A 9,705-nucleotide genomic window follows, 5' to 3' on the forward strand; every position below is an offset into this window, starting at 1 on the left:
TTGTACCCACAGCCACCCTGGGGCGCACTGACAGAGGCGAGGCTGCCGGACACTGGCGCCACCGGGCCCTCTGACCACCACCAGTAGACAGCGGGTGAAGTGTCTTGCCCAAGGACACAACGACCGAGACTGTCCAAGCCAGGGCTCGAACCGGCAACCTTCCGATTACAAGATGAACTCCCAACTCTTGAGCCACGATCGCCGAAATAAACTTTACTTTCTTACTAAAGCTTCAGCCCGCTCGCACCCTCGGCTCTCATCTAATGGTTTACCCCACAGCAGGGATATTTATAATTGAGCTAATTGTTATATTATAGCTGTTTGTCATATTTTGCGACTTTGTACTATAATGTATTATTTAATCCATTTTAGTCTATTATTGTTCTTACTGTGTTGCAGCAAAAGGGATGAATAAAGTATTCTGATTCTGAAATTTTAGGTCAAGAGTCTGAAATACAAGAAGCGAAATCGTGGCTCAAAGCTTTTATTTTCACACCAAACTGTTTTCATAAGATAAACTTCATACACGGTTTAGCATTTGCAGGATTTTCACAAAATTATCGTTGAGCATTTGTATTTATATAGCACATTTAATCATAACAGCAACGGTGACCAAAGTGCTGTACAGGAATAAAAAGTAACTCGTGCCAAATAACTTATAAAGTTGTGAAATAGATTCAGTAAACAGAAACAGAATAAAAACAGGAAAGGAAAAATCGACACGACACAGCTGAAGATCTAAAAATCTTTTTTCACGGTCTTGAAAATCAAACAGTTACAACAACTACATCTTCATCACCATCAGTTTTAAGAAGAAGAGCACCGGTTAACCTTTCAGATTTTGTCTTCAGCTGGAGAATCCAGTTTTTAAAAACAGCGGCGTGTACAGAGCCTCGACCCCACCAGCTGATAACAGAGGACATTTTTGGCATCTCTGCAGAATGATGAGTAACAGGCCGGCACCTCCACAAAGCTCCTTCCAATCTCATTTGCAGACACAAACAATATTCCAAGCAGCGTCTTTTACAGTGTTTTTTGAACCGTGAAGCCGTGTTGTCAGATGCTGATATGGATAGTTTAAGAAATGCACACAAATCTTTATACACTAAAAAAGGGGGGAAAAGTTTGAGGGAACAATTTACAAGTTTTTACACAAACGATTCAGTGCTTCTTTCTGGGCTGCTTGTGTCCCACCAACTAAAATGACTTTTATAGCACTGGTTTAACTACAGAAAGGATTCATTATTATTTAACAAAGTCACCAAGTACTGAGCCATGGCTGACTAACAACATCCATCCATCTTCTGCTTATCCGGGGCCGGGTCGCGGGGGCAGCAGCCTAAGCAGAGAAGCCCAGACCTCCCTCTCCCCAGCCACCTCCTCCAGCTTATCCAGGGGAACACCAAGGCGTTCCCAGGCCAGCGGAGAGATATAATTTCTCCAGCGTGTCCTGGGTCTGCCTCGGGGCCTCCTCCCGGTGGGACATGCCTGGAAAACCTCGCCTAGGAGGCATCCTTGTCAGATGCCCGAACCACCTCAGCTGGCTCCTTTCGATGTGCAGGAGCAGCGGCTCTACTCTGAGCTCCTCCCAAATGGCCGAACTTCTCACCCTATCTCTAAGGGAGAGGCCAGCCACCCTTCGGAGGAAGCCCATTTCCGCCGCTTGTATTCTGCGATATCGTTCTTTTGGTCACTACCCACAGCTCGTGGCCATAGGTGAGGGTAGGGACGTAGATCGACCGGTAAATTGAGAGCTTCGCTTTTACACTCAGCTCCCTCTTCACCACGACGGACCGGTGCAGCGTCCGCATCGCTGCAGCCGCCGCACCGATCCGTCTGTCGATCTCCCGCTCCCTTCTCCCATCACTCGTCAACAAGACCCCGAGATACATGTCCACACTTTATAATGACCTGTGACTGCTGCTGTCGTTCACTTCAACGTGTTTACATTCGTGACGGTAACGATTAATCGAGTGCGTAAAGCTTTTCTCACAATGTCTGCACTTGTATGGTTTCTCTCCTGTGTGGATTCGTTCATGCTTCTTCAGGTCACTTGCAGTGATGAAGGATGACCCGCACTGGTCACAGAGGTGCTTCCTAACCCCACTGTGGATCAGTTCATGGCGCTTTAATGCACTTGGCATGGGGAAGCTTTTCCCACACTCTCTGCAGTAGCTCAGTTTGAGTCCAGTGTGCCTGCGCTGATGCAGTTTCAGGCCCGATTTCTTCTTGAAAGTATTTCCACAAACGTCACATCGAAACGCTTTCCCAGCTCCGCAGTGATGGCAGGGTTCAGGACCGGATCCACTGGGTTCACTCTGCAAAAGACACAGTGACAGCTGTTGGTTAAATGGCAACATGCATTTCTCTATAAATACATAGTTTAAATAAGCTCATTCATCATTTTTTTCTTGAATGTAATGCAGCATACATTCAGTCAACATTACAAAATGGCAAACTGGCTTTACAGCGAATGACTTTGAGAGCAGCAGTGTCAGTGAAGGTGTCAAAACCCTGCAGATAAATACGGAGATATCCAAGTGACATTTTCAGGTCTGGAAAGAAAAGATTGACTAAAATCAGTTCTTCTTCAGCATGATTTTTTTTATGCCAAATTTGTGCATCAGTATGAAGGGATACAAGATACAGTTACAGTGGAATTGCACCAACTTAATTTCTATGACGCAAAAGAACAGAAACCAGCATTGGATGATTGATCTGCTCCATCAGGAAAAACTTTGGAACAAAAGTTTGTGCTCATGGATTGTATGCAATTCAGAGACCTGTGACTCTGAAAATGTCCATATTATGAAGAGAAATTTGAAGTATTTTAAAGTCAGTGTTCGAAAAGAACAAAAACAAATCAGCTCACGCTGAGGGGGTCAGGTAGGAGGCAATGACTGATTATCGGTCACATCACTATACTGTTGGTTAGTGCAATATTAAACTGTTGAACAGAATTTCAGCAGATCTCAGTTCAGTTTCCAGCTATTATAAAATAAAATTGAGAGCACAAAATTACTTTTTAAACATTTATTTTTGCTAAAGCGATTTGATGTTTTTCAGCTATAAATGAAATCAACCCATGTCCTTTCCTGCTATATCGAAAAATTTGTTTAGTTCAGCTCAAGTCAAGATCTAAAAACAGCAGCACAGTGTTTCATAACGAAGGACACTGGAGCAACTTCAGATGGGGAGCGCACAGGCAAAATCAGAGGTAAGACCAGTTTAAATGAATGGGATTTTTCTGGCCTTATTCTTTAGGGTAAAGTGAAGAGTTGAACCCAGGCCGGCAGTGCCGGCTAATTCCAACCACATGACATTATGTCACCGACCACGGCCACCAAACATTTGCAAACATGCTAACAAAATTTAACGAGCATAGAAATGTGAAAATATAAATACATACCTCACAGTAAGTGCACTTTCTGGTGTGGATCTGTTGGTGCACTTTCAGGTAATCTGGATCTTTATAAGCCTTATCACACAGGTCACATTTATAAGGTCTCTCCTCAGTGTGGGTAAATTTGTGAATGTGTAAGTTGTAGTATGTGACAAAGCGTTTCCCACACTGGTCACAGCAGTACACATTATGTCCAGTGTGAATGCGTTGGTGTTTATTTAGGGTCCCCATCTGCCTGAAGGTTTTTCCACACATGTCACAGCTGTACGCCTTAACCGCAGAGTGGGTGAGTTGATGACTCTTTAACGTATACCTGCGAGCAAAGGTTCTCCCACACTGATCGCAGCTGTACGGTTTCACTCCGCTGTGGAGGAGCTTATGATTTTCCAAGCTCTGTTTCTTTGTAAAACACTTCCCGCACCGATCACAGCTGTATGCTTTAAGTCCGCTGTGGATGAGTTGATGATTTTTTAGGTCACTCTTCTGAGTAAAAGACTTTCCACACAAGTTGCATCTGAACGCTTTCACTCCGCTGTGGATGAGTCGGTGTCTTGTCAAATTTCCAGCCTTGGAAAAATACTTCCCACAAAACTCACACCTGAACGGACTCTCCCCGGTGTGGATGATTTGATGTCTTTTTAGGAAAATCTTCGCAGTAAAAGGCTTCCCGCACTCATCGCATCTGTATATTTTGTCGTCCTCTTTTCTGTGAGCTTCATCAGCCTCCTGAGGGCGCGGACTTCTGGGTGCCTGTTGGTCCTGCAGAGAGAGAGATACAAACAGAGGCAGTGAAAGGACAAACATAGAGAGACTGTGTTGTTGATTGTTGTTTGTTGTACACGGTACTACTTTTACTCTTTATAATGCTGCCATAACACAAAAGTTTGCCTTAGTGGGATCAATAAAGTTTCTATTTATTTATATATCTACTGTATTGACAACATCACAGCTTGGACAACCTTGAATGACGAGTTTGGTTAAAAGGTTTTTGCCTCAAGGAGGCAAAAGCCTGCCAGCCAGCCTGCTGTGCCCACACTCTCACTCTGCAGGAACACGCAATCTTGTGCCGACCAGCTTCCTGGTCGCAACTGACCATTGCAGTCTGTTTAAAGTTCTAAATCATCATCCTGGTGCCAAAGCAGCCAGCCCCTGACCAGTCGCTCTGAGGCCAAACTGGTTCTTCAGCACATTAAAGTGGCCTCCTTCGATCCACATCAACATGCATCCCGGGGTAAGAGACCCACTGAGGATGCTGTTGCTACAGCACACACTACACTGAGTCATCTGGTGCAAAGCGAGAACTACACGTGGGTCTTCTTCATCTTCAACACCACCCTCCGGACATCCTTACAAACAAGCAGCACCACCAGGGCTTCTCCACCCCATCTGCATCTGGATAAAAGACTTTCTTAAAAACTGCTCGACTCAGCACCGGTGTTGAGGTTAAGTTCTTTCTTTGGTGTATCGGCATGATTGAAGCCAAGAGGCTTCCACTTTAGCGATTTTGCTTGCCCTGAGCTGGTTTATTAATAATGTCACCTTAATGCTCAGTGTTGCCAGTAGTCTGTAGTAACAAATAAGTTGCCATTAGAGCAAACATATTACAGCAGCAGTGGTTCAACTCATGTAAACTCAAAAATATCTAAGATAGACCCACACATCCATCTGTGCATGTCCATGGCATAATATATAATCATTTAAATTACGTAAGTATCACCTTGGTTCAAACACACAGAGAACTCATATTAAACATGGTAGTGTAGTACTACAAGCAGACATTCCCCGGCTCGAATCATCATTAAAAGGACTTTGGCGCCATCGTGTGGCTGAATAAAATTACTACACTATGGCGGCGGCAGCACATGCCTTCAATCACTATGTGAAAATGTGCAGCTACAACTCACTAGAAAGTAATTCAAGCTGCGACAAACAAACAGATTTAAGGTCATTTACTCAACACAGGAATGCACCTCACACGATGAGGCGACAACAAGCTGACCTGGAAGTACTATCTCTCCCTCTGGAGTAGCAGCGCAAACTCATGCCTACGTCATTTCCCATAACCTCATTCAAAACAATATTGCAGGAACGGGAAATGTCCGATCCTTTTATACAGCCGGTTTCCCTCAAAGCTGTTTACTGAGACCACTGCTTTACTCTTTACATACCCATGACTGTGTGAGAGCCTGCCAGAGCAACACTTTAATTCATTTGCTGATGACACAAACGTTGTAGGTCTCACTTCACAGGGCTAAGAGACATCCAGATATTGACCTGCAACTGAACACCACAAGAACCAAGAACTCATCCTGGATTTTAGGAGGATGCAGAATGATGACCCCAGACGGACGTCTCCTGATTAGTCAAAGTCAAAAAGATGTTATTTATCCTCACGGGGCAATTAAAATAGACGATACCTTGCCGACCATACATAAAATACACAAACATCACATTGGGGAGACGGGTCAGGCTGGTAGCACTGGCCGGTCCTTGTCTTTCCTCATGTTGTGCACAACATGAGGAAAGACAAGGAGAAAAAAAGAACTGCCCCCAAACTGAGCTCCAACAGGGAGATCAGTTTGAGAACAGAAAAAAACAAAACACCTCAGCACATGAATCATCACATCTGACAACACAGACCATCAGAGGTGTGCACCCTGTCCTCCATCTCTGACTGTCAACACCACTGTTTCACAAAAAAAGGCAGAGCATGTGTCTGCACTTCCTAAGATCGCCGACGAGGAGCAACTTGGAGAAGTCAGAGATGGCGGCCTTTGACCTCACATACTGCCTGACTGTGGGGGACACAGAATCCACGGCAACCGGCAGCAAGAAATCTACATCGCATCATCCATTCTGCTGTAAAGATCACTGGCTGTTCAGTCTGGACACTGCAGTGCACTTTACAGTATGCTTTGTAACAGATTCTCATGTTTCATGTTATTTACATCAAATCATGCCCAGCCGCAGCAACACTAAGCTAACACGCTGAGAACGGTAATGAAAGTTTATCAGGTCTGCACGTTTTTATGTTTTCTAACGCAGTTTAAACATGTTAGTTTGGTAATATCTGTTAGTACAGCTGAGACTGTCAGTCCACCAGGATTTACTGACCCCAGACTTCCTACTTAACCTGTTATTTTCCAACAGAATTAGAATATTGCAGATTTCTGACTAAACACCTAAATTTAGGATTTAAAAAACACAATGTATGGAAAAGTGTTAGTTACACATTGTTTTTTTTTTTAAACTTGAGAATGAACTTATACAAAATGCAGCAAGATATTTAAAAAACAGTTTAATTGATTATAAAATCCACTTTAAATACACCACGTCAGACCCGGTGACACATTCATGCTTTTAAGCATCTCTTTATTCAGTACGGTTGCTGGATACACAGAGCTGCAGGACCTAGCACCATATTTAAGTTGGCAGGGCATGATACCGCAGGCCCCGCCCCAGCACTACATCGGATTCACATCGGTATCGGCAGATATCTAAATTTATGATGTTGGTATTGGACATAAAAAAGTGGTATCGTGCCATCTCTAGTTTCAATTTAAAGATCACAAATAGTTCTTTCAGACTGTATTATGATTTATACATTTACATTTGGATCATCTGGTTCTCCTCCCACTGTTCACTCACCCAAAGTCTCGTGTCCTGAGCTGAAGTCAGGGCCCTCACACAGGAAAAGATCAGTCGTGTGATATTCCCGTCTCTGGACAACGAGCCGGCTAACGTCACACGTTTCCTCTGAGAAACACTTTGATGAGGTTCTCACATCGTATGAGAGTCTGACAATGTTAGATCCACTAACACAAATGTTTTATTCCCCATTTGTTACCAGGTGCTGATAGTGTTCAGATATGTAATGAGGTCAACTTAAAATCCTCTCAAAGTACCATTTTTACAACTTGGTAATAAGAAATTACAACAACACACAGACTCATCGGTCAGTGACAGGTTTGCTGAGATGGCACCGATGGAAAAAAAAAGCACTCGCAGAGATTTGTTTCATGTGAAGGTTAAAATTCACATTGTGTCCAAAACAAGTCCATCCAGCGTAACAGAGATAAGACACGACAGTTCTGGGAAATCCACATGCTGTGATCAGCAGCAAAGTGGGCAGAGCAGAATAAACAGCTGGAGCATGACTAAACAGCTGTGACCATAATAAGAGCAGCAGCAGCTGATGAAGCACAAACTCTGTAACGGTGACATTTTCCTCACCGTCTGTGCCGAGCTCATCGTTTCCTCTGTAGCGGCTGAGCCAAGTCCAAAACGTTCCTCCGCTGCTCCGTCAGACTCTTCTCCTCCTGCTGATCAGCTGGGGCACAGAAACAGAACAACAAATAAACATAATTCGTTTCTTCAGTTTTTCCTGTGACTTTAGAGCCACAATAATCAAAAGACTTAAATTCTGCTCCTTCAGCAGAAGATCTGACAATGAGTCGTGTTTTTAATATTTTATGCAGCACTGACTGATTTATCTGCCTACAATCAGTGAACATACGCAGGTCTGCTGTTGAGTTTCTCCTGCTGTAACGTTAAAGGACAGCGTAGCTGACTGTGCAGGTGCCTGTAAAAAAATGTCAAAACAACCTTCTGCCATCTGCACTCAGATGAGCAGAGTCCATACAGATGAACCTGAGGCAGCTCCACACAGCAGACACGACCTCCGTGTCTGCCTTACTTACAAAAACACTGAAATAAATCTAACGTCAGGGTTTTTTTCTTCTTTTGTCCAGGATGATTTTAGTTTTGAGTTAAAATTGTATTCAAGTGCTAAAGCATGAAGTGCCAGGAGCTGATAACCGAACAGCAGGAAATGATCACTTATATTTCTGTTCCTGTCGGCACAGGTGGAAACAGTGCGCACATTCTTCGTTCAAGCTGAAGTACAGATGTTACTGCAGTACTCGAGTACAAGTCAAAAAGTCTCTGAAATGCCTAAAAGTAAAAAAGCAGCTGGTTGAAGCTGTTTCTGTGCAAACATAACTCAGATTAACTTAATTATACTTCATTTTTTGTAACATCCGTTATGTAAAACACACGCAGAGAAACAGCTGTTTAAGTTCGCCTACATGGCTGACTTTCCACATCTAAACAGAAAAATAAATGTTTGCCTGTTTCATCTCTGCGTCAGCTACATCAGTCCTGAGTGAAAAATGCTTCCACGCCACGTTTGTCTTTTATTCTTTTAGTGTCGTCGCGCCCTCTGTGAGGTCGGGGAGGCACACATGAGGTGAGACGGCACCACAGAGGATTAATCAGCGGTTAAATAATTGTTTTTTAACCAGGAGGATTTTTTTCTCCATCCTTTCATCCGACCGTTGTCCCACTAAAACCATTTGGCCGACGAGGGGCTTTGCTGTCCCCTATAAAGAAGTCAGGTATGCCCGGAGCAGTTATAAGTCTAGCTGGACAGCGGGGCTTTGTTTTTGTCAGGCATTTCAATTGTTCAGCCCTCATGTTCACGCTGATGGGCCTCAAATCAGATTCTGAACAGGCATCTGCGCGGACACCCATACTGCAGTGGCAGCTTCTTTACTGTCACCAGTTAAACTCAAAACTCTCGTTTTTCCTTCTCGTGAACGACACTCCTGCAGGCTGTCGGGTGGAATAAAGAAACCTGCATTTAAAGATGGAAAGTTCCCCGAGTTTTGTTTTCCGGTTTCCTTATTTTCCGGTTTGTCGGGACCTCCGACACATCAGTTTGACATCATCCGCAGTCAACAGCGGGAGCACCGCGGAGAGCAGCAGAAGACCTCCTCAGGAGCTAAACCCAAGATTAACTGAGCTCTGATTAAAGTTAGCTCGGTGCTTACCTTCAGATGAAACCGAGAGAAACTCCTCGCCGATGCAGCCGGACGTCTCCTTTCCCCTCATCTTCCGGTTTTCTGGCGGGTGTCAAACAGTAATAGGTGCTTTACCGCCACCTGCTGGTGTGGAGAAACTGAACTCTGGTCGTTCTTTGACCTCTGTGAGGTTTTCAGTCAGTTTCCCTCCTCCAGCCTCATATTTCTGACAGTGTAACAGAACTCGCCCCGTGGTTTCATTCACTCCACGATAATCTCATTTTTAACATCTCTGTTCTGAACTATGTTTTTTTAAAACAGTGTGTCATCATATGACAGTTTCCTCTCTGCTCAATTCTCCAGTTTTCCTTTAAATCGTGTAAAACCATCCTTTTTTCAGGTTCTGCATTATTAAGCTCTGGATTTCTGTTCCCCTTCAGTGGACACGTTTTGGTGGCTTCTTTTGGTGATTTCTCTGGATTTTTTCTTCTTTTACTCTAA

General features: G+C 43.9%; 1 protein-coding gene across 5 annotated transcripts; it reads right to left on the reverse strand.

Moving 5' to 3' along the window:
- Positions 1–1,789: 1,789 nt before the first annotated feature.
- Positions 1,790–9,485, reverse strand: LOC120717277 (zinc finger protein 708-like). 5 transcript variants are annotated; one of them, XM_040005215.1, is made up of 4 exons: positions 9,235–9,485; positions 7,646–7,733; positions 3,410–4,162; positions 1,790–2,318 (listed from the first exon to the last, which is right to left on the reverse strand). In XM_040005215.1, the coding sequence occupies exons 2-4, from the start codon at positions 7,652–7,654 to the stop codon at positions 1,902–1,904; spliced, it is 1,179 nt and encodes a 392-aa protein (XP_039861149.1). In that variant the 5' UTR covers positions 7,655–7,733; positions 9,235–9,485; the 3' UTR covers positions 1,790–1,901. The 5 variants fall into 5 exon arrangements, with proteins under 5 accessions (XP_039861149.1, XP_039861146.1, XP_039861150.1 ...); XM_040005212.1 differs by having other exon boundaries at positions 7,637–7,733; positions 9,235–9,348; XM_040005216.1 differs by lacking the exon at positions 9,235–9,485 and having other exon boundaries at positions 7,646–9,214.
- Between the last annotated feature and the right edge of the window lie 220 nt (positions 9,486–9,705).

The sequence above is a fragment of the Simochromis diagramma genome, unplaced genomic scaffold, assembly GCF_900408965.1.
Source record: "Simochromis diagramma unplaced genomic scaffold, fSimDia1.1 OVJJ01000097.1, whole genome shotgun sequence".
Classification (NCBI taxonomy): domain Eukaryota; kingdom Metazoa; phylum Chordata; class Actinopteri; order Cichliformes; family Cichlidae; genus Simochromis; species Simochromis diagramma.